We start from the raw sequence: 19,111 nt of genomic DNA, 5'->3' as shown, positions 1-19,111 counted from the left end.
CGGGCTTCTCTTGTTGTGAAGCACAGGCTCTAGGTGTGAGGGCTTCAGTAGTTGTGGCACGTGGGCTCAGTAGTTGTGGCGCACAGACTTAGTTGCTCCGCAGCATGTGGGATCTTCCCGGAGCTCGAACCCGTGTCCCCTGCATTGGCAGGCGGATTCTTAACCACTACGCCACCAGGGAAGTCCCAAATGCTTTAACTTTTAATTGTAAGTAAAGAAAGACAGTGGCATGCCAGGAAGAGCAATTAGTTAACGAAATGTACAATGCTGTCAAGGTTCTTTCTACTATATATCCTGAAGACAAGTTTATTATATATCGAAGGAAATTTAAGTAAAGTATAAAATTATACAGCACTATTGAAATGAACTAAGAATTGGATCTTGGCTAGAGGCTAAAAATATTGGTTTTCAATACAAGTTCTGTCATTCATCAGTTAGTTTTCTTCAAGGCAGTCACTGGGTTTCTAAGGTTCTATATCCATCAGTAAAGTAAAATTAACATCATTTCAGAGCAACATTAAGACTATTTGTTATTATAAAACATATACAACATTTGCAATGAAATTTAACCTTAAGTGTTTTATTTTGAGTAGTCCTACTTACAAGGCAAAAAAATGAAACTTTAGCTTGAAATTTTAAAAACCAGAATTTAAATATTGTCATTGAAAGTACTTAAAAGTATTTATGGATGATTTTTTTCCTTCAATGTCACATCTAGCAATATGTCTTAAATAAAAATTCAGAATATCAAAATCAAAATACCAAAAAGCTTTTCAAGTGTACATTTGCAATTAATAAAAATTTCCTGAAAAAACCCTAGAAGTCTGATATGAGAGAATGGTTTGTTAAATTGTGGTTCATGCCTTTAGACTACAATGTAGTCATTTAAAATTGTTTTCAAAGAATTTTTATGGATGTGAAATGTAATATATAAAAAATCAGGATACAAAACGTTCACAATATGTAACTAAATAAAAAAGAAACAATCATGCATTAAAATTAAAAAATAGGGGCTTCCCTGGTGGCGCAGTGGTTGAGAGTCCGCCTGCCGATGCAGGGGACACGGGTTCGTGCCCCGGTCCGGGAAGATCCACATGCCGTGGAGCGGCTGGGCCTGTAAGCCATGGCTGCTGAGCCTGTGCGTCCGGAGCCTGTGCTCCGCAACAGGAGAGGCCACAACAGTGAGAGGCCCGCGTACCGCAAAAAATAAATAAAAATAAACACTATAAAGTGTTACCTTTTTTCTTTGTTTTTGGTTTTACAGATTTATTTTCAAAGGGCAAAAAACACAACATAATTTAAGTACAAGTCTAAACAGAGTTACTCTGTCAGTCAGCAATGATGCAGAAATGCATTCTCACTTTCAGACACTCGCCAGCATCTTCTGAGTCTTCTCTCAGTGAAGAAAAAGGGTCTGATATTTTATTCATATACCTCCTCCTTATCTGCAATGTAATCTACAATTTCTTGTGAGCACATTAACTTCCCCACATCTAGATCAGGAATTTCAAACCCAAATTCGTCTTCCATGGTCATGATAATCTCCACTTGGTCCAAACTGTCTAAGCCGAGGTCCTTCATAAAATGAGAATTTACTAAGAGCTTTTCTGGGTCAGTCTTGTCATAGAGTTTCAAGACCTAAAGAACATGGTCCTTGATTCCCTCTAATGTCAAAGGGGGTGCGTCCCTATACTGGTGGCACAGCTGTGTAACTTCGCCTGGAACCTGTGCAAGTACAAAGGCCGGCTGCGGAGCCCCAGGCCTCGTCCGGGCCCCCGAGGGGAACAGGGTGGTGCTGAGCAGCAGGGCCGCGGCCAGCGTGGGGAGCCTGGGCAGCGGCGCGAAGGCCGCAGGCAGTCGAAGGACACAGGCGCAAAGGACACGAGCCGCCATGGCTACGCCGACCCAGGATGCACGGCGCTAAAGTGTTACCTCTTGATGGTCAAACTACTTCATGTTCTTCTAATTACCTCTGTTCATTCAAACTCTTCTAAAGTAAACAGGCATAATTTATTATAATTAAAATTAACATGTAAAAACATTTCATATCAACCTCTGTTGTATGTTTAAAATCAGGTAATCAATATTTCTGCATTTCTACTATTATCTTAATTAAAAAATCTACTAAACTCCTACTTAGAAGAGCACAGAAGGGATCCCCTGGCAGTGCAGTGGCTAGGACTCTGGTGCTTTCACTGCTGTGACCCGGGTTCAATTCCTGGTGGGGGAACTAAGATTCCACAAGCTGTGCAGCGGCCAAAAAAATAAAGAGCATAGGAGTCAAGTTGTATAGGTCTCACCAGCCAAAAATGAAACCATGAATCATGATAATTAACTACAATGTATGTTTAAATTCACTAAGTTCATGAAGAATAAAAGGTATCACCATTTTGCAATATCTAACAGATGTAGGACAGTTACTAACATCACAAAAAGAGAAAATCAGGGATTACGCATCTCCTGATAAAATTATACGATACTATTATATAGTCTTGAAAAAGAAAATGAAACTTTATGTCCTGTATAGCAGCAACAAAATCAATTACTGTGTCTTTACCACTTCAATCTGACTTCCACTAAAGGTAATTAGAATTATGTAATTAATAAAGCTGACTTTAGAAGATACAAATAAAAATTGTGAGCTTACAGAAACTATGCCCTCTTTTGAATTTTTTGTGGGACACCTATAAAAACTGGTTGTAAAATAGGCCACAAAGAAAACCTTACTTAATTCTAACATGTGAATATTATACTAGCCAAGTAGTCTGATTATAATAAAATGTAAATTAGAAAATATTAAACAAGTATAATAAAAAGAAACCAAATCATTTAAAAGCATGCATATGGGGATTTCCCTGGTGGCGCAGTGGTTAAGAATCCGCCTGCCAATTCAGGGGACACGGGTTCCAGCCCTGGTCCACGAGGATCCCGCATGCCGCAGAGTAACAAAGCCTGTGCATCACAACTACAGAGCCTAAGCTCTAGAGCCTGCAAGCCACAACTACTGAGCCTGAGTGCCACAACTACTGAAGCCCACACGCCTAGTGCTCCACAAGAGAAGCCACCGCAATGAGAAGCCCGAGCACCACAACGAAGAGTAGCCCCCGCTCGCCGCAACTAGAGAAAGCCCGCACGCAGCAACAAAGACCCAACGCAGCCAAAAAAAGTTTTTTTAATTAAAAAAAAAAAAATGCCAATACAGCTTCTCACTGCTAGAAACAGTAAGTGAACAGATTAAATGCAGGGTTTTCTCATAAGCCCACCTCTCCTCTTTTCACTCAATTACCTATTGATTCAAAAAGCATTTCTAGAGCAAATGACATGTACAGCACAAGAGTATGATCCAAATAGTTCCTTTAGGCTGAGAACTCACAATCAGATGTGAGGAGACATGTACTCAGAAAACCAGGTAATATACTGAAGGAGGGGAATAAATGCAGTTTTATCAGAGTTTTGTGATTTTTTTTTAACCAAAGTTTCATCATACCTAAGAGATTATTGAACCGAATCTTGAAAGAAATAGAGAGGTATCATGACTCTGAATAGGAAACTCAAGGTTAAGATAATCTGAGCATTTGGGGAAAGAGGCGGCAAGAGGCACAAAAAACAGCTCTAGGTAGAGGAACACAGAGAGAACAGCAAACTTCTGTGACAAGAAGACACAGCCAAAAGAACACTGCTTGTTCTATTTCCCCTCTAAAAAAAAAGTCAAACTGAGGATGAAAAAAGGGGATAGACCATCACAATGGGATTTCCCTGGCGGTCCAGTGGTTAAGACTCCGCCCTTCCAATATGCGGGGGTTGGATCCCTGGTCGGGGAACTAAGATCCCACTTGCCGCACAGTGGGGCCAAAACAACAACAAACAAACAAACATGGCTGCTGGTTGGAACGATGGGAACAAAGGTGTTATATAAAGTGGAGGATGTCTTATGTTTCCATGCTAACTTGTTTTGCAATTCCCAACGTTATAATCAACTCTGGATAGACAGAATATTTATGGATTTCAACACAGTAGCCAAGCAAGCAGGAACAGCATGGTTCTACAAGTTTGCTGAGAATTCAAACTGCTCTATGTCAGTCCCTTGGGCAAGTCATTTAACCTCCCAGGCATTTGTAAAATCTGGGTTTTCTCACAAGGCTATGGTGATGGATAATTGATGAATGTGCATGAAAGACATTCTGATTTAATTGTTCTAGAATGGGCTTCCACGTACCAGTTGTTTTTTATAACTTTCCCAGATGTCTCACTATGTTTGAGAACCACTGCACCTTAGCAGACTGACTAGAGCACAATATATGCTTTTTAAACTCTGTTAAAATCATTAAAAATATAATACTAATAGTCTGTTTCAATTTATGTTCTTTAATTACATATGAGGCTAAATACACCTTAAGATATTTGCCTTTAAAAAAATATTTTAAAAAATGGTCAACCCAGAGGATAAACAATGAGTTAAGTGATGGATAATAAGACAATGTTCCTTCAGTATCTGTATCTAGCCATGCTGGAAATCTGTGGATGGTCCCATAAACCTACACATTTTCTTTTTTATTTTTTTTAAACCAACTATAAGTTGCATCCTTGAGACTTGAGAGGAAAATATTATTGGGGGGGGGAGATTATTATTATTTTATCAGGAAAGCAATATATACTTATTTAAATGGTTCAAACAGTACACCAAGCATACAAATTTGAAACTGTTGTCTACAACTGTTAACAGCCTGTATAGTATCCTTCTAGACTTTATTTATATACAAATGTACATATGTATATACTTTATAAAAACATAAATGCGGGGCTTCCCTGGTGGCGCAGTGGTTGAGAATCTGCCTGCTAATGCAGGGGACACGGGTTCGAGCCCTGGTCTGGGAGGATCCCACATGCCGCGGAGCAACTAGGCCCGTGAGCCACAACTACTGAGCCTGCGCATCTGGAGCCTGTGCTCCGCAACAAGAGAGGCCGCGATAGTGAGAGGCCCATGCACCGCGATGAAGAGTGGCCCCCACTTGGCACAACTAGAGAAAGCCCTCGCACAGAAATGAAAACTCAGCACAGCAAAAATAAATTAATTAATTAACTCCTACCCCCAACATCTTCTTTAAAAAAAAAAAGAAAAAAACACCATAAATTCAACGATACTATAGATACTATTTACCACTTAGTTTTTTCACTTAATAGAAAAGTCAAGACACTGTTCAATGCCTATAAATATGGATTGGCCATATTCTTTTTAATAGCTATCTAATATTCCATTATAAAAATAATGATTTCCTCAATCTTCTCTTTTTAGGCATTTATGTTATTCCTGTTATTTTTTAAAATTACAAATAATATTTAGTAGGTATCTTTGTATTTACATGTTTACACAAGTGTACAAGCATACTGAACAATGAATTCCTAGCTCAAATTGTTTGACATATTGGTGGGGAATATAAAAAACAGAAAATAAGACTTATGTTAAAATTCATTACAGAAATTAATCTCATCCTGAAGCACTGAGTATAAAATGGAATTGGAATGGTATTTTTGCCTGCCTGAGAGGAAAATACTCTTGATGTCCCAATCAAAAGTGCTATCTTTGTCCTCTCTGCCCCTTATAGCTCATACCAAACTTGAGTATTTTTCACAGTCTATCTCATACTATAGTTATGTATGTAATACATTATTCTATTTCTTTAGGTGACTGAAATCTACATGGTGGCAGGGACCATGCCTCTGTACCTATTTAACCTTTGGCTCTAACCAGAGATGAAACAAGGTGAACACTGAGAAACATTTTCTCAACTGATTGAATGTATAAGTATACCTTGAGAAATACAGTGATGTAAGTAATTACAAACAGCTCATCAGGGCTAGTTCTATTTAAAAAACAAAACAAAACAAAACAAAACTCTCCAAACTAACAATAAATATTTGACCAAATTAAACAAATTGACTTTAAAACATTGAGAGGTTACCAAAACACTGAAAACCAGATGTATCATCTTTACCAAGTGTAGTTACTTCTGATGGAAGGCACTAAACACAGAGATCTGAGGTCTATGCTTCTCTTTACCCCCATCCACCACAGGCTGAACAACACAAGAGTTCCAGCATATTCTATGTCAGTTATATCCTTTATGACTTACTAAAATTGACAGGACAATTTCTAGAGTAATAAAGTCATTCAATATTAACACCTAATGATGCCCCTGTTCTTTTCCCACTTGCTTCTCTGCTGAGGCATGGATAAGGGGCATTCATTTCTTGAAATGCTTTACTGAGTATCAATTAAGGGCCAGACATGGCAACAGGCAATGGAAACATAAAATAAGTAACAAATGGCCCTAGAGCATGCAGCCTAGAAACGGAGACAGACAACTGATTATTTCAATAAGTTAAAGTCTGAGTAGAGACTTTTAACACTTGTGCTCAATTTGCTCCATCTCTGTTCCCACACATTAAATGGCTTTCTCCAAATTCCTCCGTACCTACCCAAATCCTATCTCAAAGCTCAGCTGCCGTTTCTCCTTCACTGGTAGTCTTCCCAGGCAACACAGCCCAAGGAGCTTTCCTCATTTTGGACACATGGTTAAGAGCAACAGCCCCTGTGTTCAGCAGGGAAATAGGCTGTTACATAACCTCACTAAGACTCATTTCTTCAATGGTAAAATTGGGATAATAAACGTACCTACAGTTAAATGTTTGTGAAAATCAAATGAAATAATGAATATAAAGCCCTTCGCATAGTGCTGGCACATTCTGAGCCCTCAACAAATGGTAGGTAGTATCTATACCACTCATTTAACAATCTATGAATGCTCTCTTGTAAAATCCCTCTGGTTACTGATATTTTTAAACTGTTGCAACTTTTTGTTTCCATCTCTTGTATCTTTATAGCTCAATAAGTAGATGTGGATTATATATCTGTAGTACTGAAAGAAACCTGTAAAATCAGTAGCTTTCAAATTTTTTTGGCCACAACCCACAGTAATAAATACATAATACACTATACACAAACACATATGTATAACTGAAACAAAGGTCATGATCGTTCACCCTTATTACTTCCAAATTCACTCTAATAATGTTAGTCTCATTCAACAAATCAAACCAAACAAAACCACACCCAAACTGGTCAAGACCTACTAAACTGATTTCACAACACTTTGGTCATAACTGAAAACTTGGAAAATTCTCTATAAACACTTATAAATGAACATACAGATAAAATATTATGAGACACTCCAGACAAACAAAAACAAACAAAACACAAAGTGAAAAGGTCTTGGATACTTGTCGGTTAAATTTTGAGTGCTTTTTTTTTTTAAATCACACTTTTTTTTTAAGTCTTTATTGAATTTGTTACAATATTGCTTGTTTTATTATATTTTGGTTTTTTGGCTGCAAGGCATATAGGATCTTAGCTCCCCCTCCAAGGAGCAAAACTGTACCCCGTGCATTGGAGGTGAAGTCTTAACCACTGGATTGCCAGCAAAGTCCCTAAATCACACTTCTAAAGCATTACCAAACTGTTAAATACCAACTTTTCTCCTGCCATTCACAAATTAGGGACCTCTGTTTGTTATATGTTGACAGAAATTTGACAACATTTTATTAACTAGGATCTCTGGAAGTAACCTACCTTCCCTTAGAACACAAGCTATGCCAACTAAGCTCTTCAGGAATCTGTCCAAAATATAAGCACTCACATGCATTCATAAAATTTCTTGCTCTAAAAGCTTCTACTTCATCCTTGGCTTAAAAAAGAAAACTGTCATATAGAGAACAAAGTAGTGGTTACCAGTGGGGAAAGGGAAGGGGGAAGGGCAACATACAGGTAGGAGGAGATTAACAGGCACAAACTATTATTTATAAAGTAGGCTACAAGGACATATTGAACAACACAGGGAACATAGCCAACATTTTATAATAACTATAAATGGGGCACAACCTTTAAAAATTGTGAATCATTATCTTGTACACCTGAACATATATCATACATCAACTATTCTTCAATTTAAAAAAATAAATGAAAAAGGAAAAAAGAAAATTGTCAGCATTGACAGATGAATGGATAAAGAAGATGTGGTACATATATACAATGGAATATTACAGAGCCATAAAAAGGAACGAAATTGGGTCATTTGTAGAGACGTGGATGGATCCACAGACTTTCATACAGTGTGAAGTCAGAAAGAAAAACAAATATCGTATATTAATGCATATACGTGGAACCTAGAAAAATGGTACAGATGAACCGCTTTGGAGGGCAGAAATAAGAGACACAGATGTAGAGAACAAACGTATGGACACCAAGGGCGGAAAGTGGCGGCGGGGTGGGGGGGGTTGGGTTGAATTGGGAGATTGGGATTGACATATATACATTAATATGTATAAAATGGATAACTAATAAAGACCTGCTGTATAAAAAATAAATTAAATTAAAAAAAAATCGTCAGAAAATGAAATGAAACACCCACACTTAACAGTCCAAAGATTACTAACACATTCTATTTAGACTGCCTACCATTAGAAGATTATAAAGCATATTTTGAAATAGAAACAAAGAAAACAACAGCAAAGATCAATAAAACTAAAAGCTGGTTCTTTGAGAAGATAAAAAAAATTGATAAACCATCAGCCAGACTCATCAAGAGGGAGGGGACATAAATAAATAAAATTAGAAATGAAAAAGGAGAAGTTACAACAAACACCACAGAAATACAAAGCATCCTAAGAGACTACTACAAGCAACTCTATGCCAATAAAATGGACATCCTGGAAGAAATGGACAAATTCTTAGAAAGGTAAAACCTTCCAAGACTGAACCAGGAAGAAATAGAAAATATGAACAGACCAATCACAAGTAATGAAATTGAAACTGTGATTAAAAATCTTCCAACACACAAAAATCCAGGACCAGATTGCTTCACAGGTGAATTCTATCAAACACTTAGAGAAGAGCTAACACCCATCCTTCTCAAACTCTTCCAAAAATTGCAGAGGAAGGAACACTCCCAAATTCATTCTATGAGGCCACCATCACACTGATACCAAAAACCAGACAAAGATCCTACAAAAAAAGAAAATTACAGACCAATATCACTGATGAATATAGATGCAAAAATCCTCAATGAAATACTAGCAAACAGAATCCAACAACACATGAAAAGGATCATACACCATGATCAAGTGGGATTTATCCCAGGGATGCAAGGATTCTTCAATATATGCAAATCAATCAATGCGATACACCATATTAACAAATCGAAGAATAAAAGCCATGTGATCATCTCAATAGATGCAAAAAAGCTTTTGACAAAATTCAACACCCATTTATGATAAAAACTCTCCAGAAAGTGGGCATAGAGGGAAACTACCTCAACATAATAAAGGCCATATACGACAAACCCACAGCAAACATCATTCTCAATGGTGAAAAACTGGAAGCATTTCCTCTAAGATCAGGAGCAAGACAAGGATGTCCACTCTCGCCACTATCATTCAACATAGTTTTGGAAGTCCTAGCCACGGCAATCAGAGAAGAAAAAGAAATAAAAGGAATACAAATTGGAAAAGAAGAAGTAAAACTGTCACTGTTTGCAGATGACATAATACTATACATAGAGAATCCTAAAGATGCCACCAGAAAACTACTAGAGCTAATCAATGCATCTGGTAAAGTTGCAGGATACAAAATTAATGCACAGAAATCTCTTGCATTCCTATACACTAATGATGAAAAATCTGAAAGAAACCAACCAAGGGAGACAAAAGACCTGTATGCAGAAAACTATAAGACACTGATGAACGAAATCAAAGGGGACACAAACAGATGGAAAGATATACCACTTTCTTGGATTGGAAGAATCAATATTGTGAAAATGACTATACTAGCCAAAGCAATCTACAGATTCAGTGCAATCCCTATCAAACTACCAATGGCATTTTTCACAGAACTAGAACAAAAAATTTGACAATTCGTATGGAAACACAAAAGACTCCGAATAGCCAAAGCAATCTTGAGAAAGAAAAACAGAGCTGGAGGAATCAGGCTCCCTGACTTCAGACTATACTACAAAGCTACAGTAATCAAGACACTATGGTAGTGGCACAAAAACAGAAATATAAATCAATGGAACAGGACAGAAAGCCCAGAGATAAACCCACGCACCTAAGGTCAACTAATCTATGACAAAGGAGGCAAGGATATACAATGGAGGAAAGAAAGTCTCTTCAATAAGCAGTGCTGGGAAAACTGGACAGCTACATGTAAAAGAATGAAATTAGAACACTCCCTAGCCCCATACACAAAAATAAACTCAAAATGGATTAGAGACCTAAATGTAAGACTGGACACTATAAAACTCTTAGAGGAAAACACAGGAAGAACACTTTTTGACATAAATCACAGCAAGATCTTTTTTGACCCACCTCCTAGAGTAATGGAAATAAAAACAATAATAAACAAATGGGACATAATGAAACTTAAAAGCTTTTGCAAAGCAAAGGAAACTACAAACAAGATGAAAAGACAACCCTTAGAATGGGAGAAAATATTTGCAAACGAAGCAATGGAAAAAGGATTAATCTCTAAAATATATAAACAGCTCATGCAGCTCAATATTAAAAAAACAAACAACCCAATCAAAAAATGGGCACAAGACCTAAATAGACATTTCTCCAAAGCAGACATACAGATGGCCAAGAAGCACATGAAAAGCTGGTCAACGTCACTAATTATTACAGAAATACAAATCAAAACTACAATGAGGTATCACCTCACACCAGTTAGGATGGGCATTGTCAGAAAATCTACAAACAACAAATGCTGGAGAGGGTGTGGAGAAAAGGGAACCCTCTTGCACTGTTGGTGGGAATGTAAATTGATACAGCCACTATGGAGTACAGTATGGAGGTTCCGTAAAAAAGTAAAAATAGAATTACCATATGACCCAGCAATCCCACTACTGGGCATATACCCAGAGAAAACCATAATTCAAAAAGACACATGCACCCCAATGTTCTTTGCAGCACTATTTACAATAGCCAAGTCATGGAAGCAACCTAAATGCCCATCGATAGACGAATGGATAAAGAAGATGTGGTACATATATACAATGGAATATTACTCAGCCATAAAAAGGAACGAAATTGGGTCATTTGTAGAGATGTGGATGGATCTAGAGACTGTCATACGGAGTGAAGTAAGTCAGAAAGGGAAAAACAAATAGCGTATATTAACGCATATATGTGGAACCTAGAAAAATGTTACAGATGTACTGGTTTGCAGGGCAGAAGTAGAGACACAGACGTAGAGAATAAACATATGGACACCAAGGAGGGGGAAGTGGCCGGGGGGGTGGGGGTGGGGGTGTGATGAATTGGGCGATTGGGATTGACATGTATACACTGTTGTGTATAAAATGGATAACTAATAACAACCTGCTGTATAAAAAAATAAATTAAAAAAGTCTATGTGTTGGAAAAAAAGATTATAAAGCATTTTTAATAATATTTTAAGCAACCTCCAACTTACTTGAACTAAAATACTACTCTCAAACTCATTTCACAGCTGCAATGGTGTTAAGTTTTTTCTTAGAAAGGGAAAAAGCCTTTATTATATTTTTTAACTCTAAAATTTAGGGTCTGCGTGCTATGAATAAAGCCAAATTAGCATAAAAAGGTAATGACCACTACCAAAATTTTATGGTTCGTCTATCAGAAAATTGTAGTAATGATACTCTACATTTTTAAACACTAAATATTTAACAATAACAATGACAGATTTATTTTTAAATGAAAATTTCAAACTCCCTGATGCAACCCAAATAATCTGCTCTTTTCTCTAATTAACTTTGTTAAACCCCACTCCCCATACCCTCTCTCTTTGGGTTATGAAACACACCATTCTCTTCCTCAACCAAGTTGCTCCTTCCCTCTTCTTTGGTTAAATATACACTTTCTTTTGAACCCAGTATTAAAACAGATCTCACCCCAAATTCGTTTTCTCCATTTTGACTGTAAAAGTAACAATTCATCAGAAACTGCATAATGCTTTAGTTTACAAGGAACAAAAAAGTTAATTCTAATATTACTGAGTACCTATGAATGTATATACTGCTGCACTAAATGCTGTGGGTGCAGGGAAGGAGAAGTAAATATGGAAGACTCTGACCCCAAGAAAGCTCACAGTAGAGAGAAGATAGGTACACAAAGAATACAAAAGCATGAATAAGGGATCAAGAAAGTGCACTAAAAGGGAAGAAATGCTAAGCAAGGGCCGAATATGGAAGTAGGCAACTTCAGGATTCCAAAGGGGAATATTTATAGTATGTGCTGCTTTTAACATTCCAGTGGCCAGTATCAATGAATACAGAGGATTTTTGTTGTTTTTTTGCTTGCTGTTGCTTTTATTACAATGTCTCAGCTTGCTTTTCACACAGTACAAATGAGATGTTGGTCTAAATTCTCTACAAACGTTAGAGGAAACACATATTTGAATTTTATATTAAAAAATGTGGGAGGTGGGGAGGGAGATTCACTAGAAATGAGTCTCACTTAATAGATAAATAAAGATAACTCCCAGGTTCTACAATGAGAGCAACTGGTTTAGAAGTTGTGTACTTATTTACTAATAAAGGTCCCTTAAAAAACATTAGTGATTTGCCTCTGTTTCACTTCAATTAAGAACACACACTTCAAAGACAATTTGATTTTATAAACACTTCATCAAGAAATTGTTTTTAAGTAATACATTCAGATCTCAAAAGAAAAACACATGGTACTGTTTTACTGTTTTCTAACTGCCTTTCTCGGTGCCTCAATCTATGGCATTAAAACACACCAGTCAGATTGAGAATTTTTTTTAAGTAATGCGCTTAGCATTCATATTTCCTTCCCCCAAATTTCTTGATGGAGTTACGTCTTGCTTGCTCTGTCCTAAATGAACAAAAATGTGCACTAAGAGAAAAAGAACACGCTGGAACTTCCCTGGAGGGCGGAATTCTTTCACTGACATATCCCAAGTGACACAAACAGTGCCCATCCCATACAAGGCACTCACAAAATAATTTGTTCAAAGAAGACTCCTGTCTCTACTACTTTGCATCAAGCTATGTATTAACCTATGAACCTCAGTGTCTTCATTTTTAAAATAGAGATAATTCAAGGGAGTCCTCGTTATCCCAGGATTGATTCTATATTTCCAAAGTTAAGAGGGGAAGAAAAAGATGTCATAATATGAAAATATTCATTAATGAGCTATTTCTTTTATCTCTGTCCATGAGGTCTGTTTATAGTGAACCTCAGACAAAACAATGCAAATGAAATGGAAACTCAGGAGTAAAATTACAAATTCTGCAAAGAAGCCAACTTCATGAGGTTGATCAAAGTAAGTGTTACTCTTTTAGGTTTGATAATGATATTGGTATTGACTTCTTGTTTAATTCCTTTTCCCTTAAAGATATATACTGGAAATATTTATGAATGAAGAATATGCTTCAAAAAAAAAAATGGTTGAAGGGGGTGGTGGTAGGAGACATCTAATTGGCCATGAGTTGGTAACTGTTGAACATGGGTGATGGGTACACCCAGGTTCATTATATTATTCTTTCCTCTCCTGTATATGTTTGACATTTTCCATAATAAAAAAATATTTAAAGCAAAGAAAAAAAGTTAGAAAACTATTCACATCAGAATCACACATATAGTCAATGACAAATGAGACTCAGGCAGAAATAGCCAGTTAACTAGTAAAGAGAAAACTGACAAGGTGTTTTAAAAGAAAGAGAAAGAGACATCCCTGGAAAATGGGAAGAGCCTCAAATATTTAAAAAAATATATGTTTGACATTGCTATGAAAAATCAAACGTGTGTATGTGTAGGGGCAGGGGGTATATGAGAACTCTTTGTACTTTTTGCTCAATTTTGCTCTGAACCTAAACCTACTCTAAAAATTAGTATGTTAGTTAAAAAAAAAAAAAACAGAAAAAAGAGTGAAAGATAACTTACTGTGCTGTTATACAACTTTATCAGAAAATTTGTCTCTCCAAAATCAATCAATTCATGCATTTTGTTTTTTCCTATGGAAAATCAACTTTCTCCCTACAAAATTTTGGGTCCTGTTTTGAGTGTGGCCACTTAAATAACAGAGACAAACCTTTTCTACTACTTTCTCCAACTGGCTCTCACTGATGAATGTGGCAATTTGTCAAGATTTTGAGATTCTTTTACAAATAAAAAGCTTATCTTTATTGTGTACTTCACAATTTCAATACTCAAATATTACTCTATTAAGTACATCATGTTAATAGACAATATTAACACTGAGATTTAGTGGTTAGCATTTTCTTCTTTCTTCTCTAACATAGAAATGATATGGATTTGGGTGCTCCTGTGGTCACATATTGCTCTCCACAAAGGAGGTTAGTGTATTTGATAATGTATATTTTGACTAAACAAGTTTCCAGTGGTTGTATAATCTAATTAAATACATTATGTGGTTTAATCCAATTCCTATCAAGTAAGGCCACGTAATATTCTTAATAATAATTAAACAAGGGAGCTACAGTTTAATTAGCAAATTAATCATTAGCAAATGATTCCTCAGTATAACACAATCATTTCATTATACATTATAATACAATCATTTCATTCACAGCAGAAAATGTAACATTTTCACTGAAACAAAGCATCTAAATTTGCTTCAAAATAATCCAAACTCACACACTTCACTAAAATCAAAATTCTGCTTTAAAAAAAAAAAAACAGGGCTTCCCTGGTGGCGCAGTGGTTGAGAGTCTGCCTGCCGATGCAGGGGACACGGGTTCGTGCCCCTGTCCGGGAAGATCCCACATGCAGCGGAGCGGCTGGGCCCGTGAGCCATGGCCGCTGAGCCTGCGCATCCGGAGCCTGTGCTCCGCAGCGGGAGAGGCCACAACAGTGAGAGGCCCGCGTACCGCAAAAAAAAAAAAAAAAAACACAAAAGAAAGAAATGATCTAATTTTGTGTTTAAGATTTTGCTTTTATGAAACAATTCGCTGCTAAGTTTTAGGTTTGAAAAACCATGCGTAGTCTACACTCCCACTCTCCAAAAGAGGACTCTAATCCTAAGAGAGGTTAAGCAAGACCAAGATGATAAGAGTGGCAACACCAGGTACAGATAAACTTCTTCTGACTAGACCTCACTGCCTCTCATGAAAGGCCCAGAAGGACAAGGGAGAAAAAGCGAGCTTCAAGATTACCTTTCTTCAACTCCTTTCATTCTCTACAGAGGCCATACCAGTTACTTACAGATGCCTTTCACTCAGGGTCCAAGAGCTGTCTTAACTGCTGTTTTTCAAAGACCATTTAGTTTGTGCCTCTCTTCTCTAATTTGTTTCCTTGCTTCTTAAAAACTAGTTTCGTGACGTATGATGTCACAAAATCTCACTTCAACAGGCAGTACTAATACTTTAAGCTCTCTGTACAAGAGAGCTTGTATTATATCACAGGGCCAATTTTTAAAGTACACAGAAATAACCCTTCTTCACAGAGATCTGCTAAACAGACCTGCAAGTCTTGAGATAGATTAAAAGATAAGTATAACCATCAAAATGAGATAAAAAGTTAAAAAAAAAGGGGGGGTGGTTTCTTGAGTATCTCCTAAACCAGAACTCTACCCAGTCCTGTGACACCCAGATTAGGGATGTATATACTTCTGGTCGGGGATCCAGTCCCAGTGTCTCTGAACAGCATTTACACTCTGGTCTTCTTTAGGAATGCACTGGATCTGTGCAACTATTTCCAGTAGTTTACAAACTTATCAAACAGTCGTTGGAGAAAGATACACACTGGCTTATTTGAGGCTCTACAGGATAAAAAATAAAATCATAAAATACCAGAGCAGGAGTGTTTCTCAGGAATTATTTACTCCAACTCCCTCATTTCTCTCACAAGTATACTGAAACACATGATTAAAGTAACTTGCCCATAGTCACAGAGCTAGTGGGAGAAATTAGATTTTATTTTCATTACTACTTTCCATTCTTCTACAAAGCACTAAGTATTATCACTACTAAGGTAACTGAGAGCTATCATCACATGTTTTGGCATCATTTAGATGTAAACTTGTGCAACACACACAAGGCTTAAAAACAACAAGCACAACTATAAACAGGTCACCTTAGCATGACTTAGGAGAAAAAATACACCCAAGATCACAACATGTCCCACCAAGTTCAAAATGTCTCATAGCGTAATCCCAAGAATCAGCTTGCAGCATTTAACCACCGTTCCAAAATAAAATTCTATCTGATAGCATTTCTTGCTGGTTACTTAGATATAAATGGTTTGACGTTCGTAGGTTATAAAGCTGTGTAACTGCAATATTGCCCTAAACACCAAGGACTGTCTCCACTGTATTTTTAGCCCTTTCTAGGTACAGATACTTATACCTAAAAGCCAAAAATAATAAATAAACCTCCAGGTGTTAATTTGCCAAGCTTAGTTACAATAAAAATGTCAGAAAACAGTGCTTAACTATGCCTGTGTAGATTCTCCATTAATAAATCCAAACCACATATGCATTCACACACTGGTTTATTTATACACTGTGCATCTAAAAGGAGCTGTTTGTGTCCCCCAAAAAGGTTATTTTCTGAAAAATCTGATCTCGGTGATTAAAATGAGGAATTACTGGAACTGACAAAGTAACTTTATTTTTACTGTGCCCAAGTAACATAAAAACCGAGGAGGCTCACCTGAAAAAACTGTGAATTTTAATAATTTATAAAACATTCTTCTGTTTTAACCAAAAGTGGTTCTTCTCCCTGTTGCACTTCTTTTTTCCCAAGTCTCCTATGGATCCTAACACCACAAACTTCTTCAAGCTCTAATCGAGAGGGGAGCTGTTAACCTTGACATAAATTTGGTCACTCTTTGAAAAGGGCAAATTAAGCATTTGAGTTTTGCTCTTTAATTAAAAAGGTAATTAGTGCTACCACTAGCGACAACTGGAGATGAGAAATTTGTTAGAGGCTCCCTAATAATTGGCAGATAAGAATCATCCTGTGAGGAAATGTAGAAAAGACGACTGCATTACAAAACCCTGAGTCATCACCCAGTTCATTCAGCAGATTTGGGTAAACATTAGATAAGTGATTTATGTCTTGTGCGTTCAGCCACCCATACCGACATGCACGAACATACAATGTTACCAGATTTTATGTATAGCCAACCAAACAAGATACAGCAAAATTCTCTTTTAAAAAAGTTCTTCTGACACAGTGAAGATGCCCATCTAGCAAATATGTCTCTAACCTTTCCCCCAACTGTACTCAGTTTCCCCTAATTTCAGTGGCACTGTAGTTTGCAGCCAGTTTATACCAAAAAAAAAAAAAAAAAAAAGGTAACAAAAGAAGAATAGAACAACTGAGATTGATTTAGGTAATCTATATTCATCTGAGCAGCTCAAAAATTAACACCAGCCCGATACTAATAACGCCCAGGACAACTTGACAGCTTCCTTCTCTATTTTCCTTAGTATGGCACATTTCCAAAGGAAATGTCATAAAAGGAGCAACATACACTTTCCCGAGGCTGTAAGACTCAACATTCTCAACATTAACGTCTAGTACACAGCCCAAGAATGCGCTGAGGGCTGATTTTAAAACAGTCTTTTCAATCAAACCCACAAAGACTGAGAAGGCCCCAAAAAAAGCAGAACCTAGAAGTTCCCTACGGCCTCCTTCCCATTCAGAAAGTTACTAGACGCGAACTGAGGGATAGGAAGAGGCAGGGACCGTAAGGTAAGAAAAAACTGGAGTCAACACCAGGAAAAGTCGAGTTGTTCGCCCAAAGACGAATCCTCTCTGCTCCCTCCCGCCACCGGCAAAGGTCCAAGGAGGACCCCTGGGGGACCGCTCCTCTCTTTCCCTGCGGGTCCAGTGCCCTCACGCTCCCCCGGGCCCCGAATGTCGGAAGACAACAACCCGAAACCTTGGGGACAAGCAGCTGCGAAGGACATAGAGGGCTGGTGAGAACCAGGGAGATCCCGTAAGAAAGTGGCAGGGAGGAAGCTTGAGTGCTTCCCAGGCTTCGGTCGCGACCCTGGGATGACTGCACAGAAACGATCCGCCCGAACCGGGGCAGAGTTGAGGGTCCAGCGGTCCGGTGCGGACAAAGAGCCTCCCCCCCCCACCCCCCGCGGACGCCTTCACACCCAAGCCTTTGCCTCCGGCCCATCCTGCAGGCCCCGGCACACTTACGTGGAGAGTTTCCTGGTCCAGAAGAGGCCCCCGGGCCACAGCTCTTGGAGCTGCACTGCCCGGCCCAGGTTGCTTTTGATCTGGGCCAGCTGCAAGTCGGACTCGGCGTCCAGCCGCTCGGCGTAGGGCAGCAGCTTGTTGTAGACGATCTCCTTCTGCGGGACGAAGCCTCGCGGGTCTGGACCGGGGCGCCCGCCCGGCTCCAAGGGGTCCCCGCCGCCCGCCCTTTCGGCCGGCTCCATGAGACCAGGACACCCCCCCCAACCCCCTCCCACCCTAACCCTCCCCGGCCCCCACCCCTCTCCGGGCTCCGCCTCCTCCGCGTCGTCGTCGCCCTCGGCCCTATCGCTGGGCCCCCTCCCCTGGCCGGCGCGCTCCTTGCCCCGCGCGGTTCCCGGTTCGTTGGCGGCTGCAGCGGCCGCTCCGCCCGCCCCACACCAGCTCGGCTGGTGACGCTGCAGCCGCCGGGCCCGGAGGTTCCGGACGAGCCTCAAGTCACTTCCGGGGCGGGGCGGGGCGACGACGTCGGAGGAGACGGCGACGGCGACAGCGACCGTAGGTGCAGCGCCTTCCTGCTGTGGGCCGGGTCGGAGCCCCCATCCCCAGGTCCCACGGGTCGAGCTCGAGGCTGTCCCACCGGAAACTCGAGGCCGAATTCCAAGCTATTGTCCTTCCTCGCGTGGGGTCGCGCGCTACCTGCGTCTGCCCTCGGGAGCGTGTGGTCGCCGTGGCCTCGGACCAGGCGCTCCACGTAGTCCCCCATGCCACGTTCATGGAAAAACCTAGGTACTCTGTCCATCCCACTTGTTGCTGATAGATTTTTTACTGTGTGCCCTTTAAGCCCCCGTCTTTCTGGCATTCTCCTGGCCGCCCTCATT

The 19,111-nt window shown here is 39.1% G+C and overlaps 1 protein-coding gene and 1 pseudogene across 1 annotated transcript in view; both read right to left on the bottom strand.

Moving 5' to 3' along the window:
* The window catches only part of PSME4 (proteasome activator subunit 4), a 100,685-nt gene extending 82,021 nt beyond the window's left edge, over positions 1-18,664 (bottom strand). The window contains exon 1 of the mRNA XM_004286518.4: positions 18,234-18,664. Within this exon, the coding sequence (XP_004286566.1) occupies positions 18,234-18,475 (242 nt within the window). The 5' untranslated portion in view covers positions 18,476-18,664. The remainder of the gene's footprint in view (positions 1-18,233) is intronic.
* LOC117199169 (acyl carrier protein, mitochondrial-like) lies at positions 1,340-7,589 on the bottom strand (annotated as a pseudogene).
* Positions 18,665-19,111: the final 447 nt, after the last annotated feature.

This window comes from Orcinus orca, chromosome 13 (genome assembly GCF_937001465.1).
Source record: "Orcinus orca chromosome 13, mOrcOrc1.1, whole genome shotgun sequence".
In the NCBI taxonomy this organism is placed as follows: Eukaryota; Metazoa; Chordata; class Mammalia; order Artiodactyla; family Delphinidae; genus Orcinus; species Orcinus orca.
The sequence above is the reverse complement of the archived record's forward strand: the minus strand, read 5'-3'. Positions and strand labels throughout refer to the sequence as shown.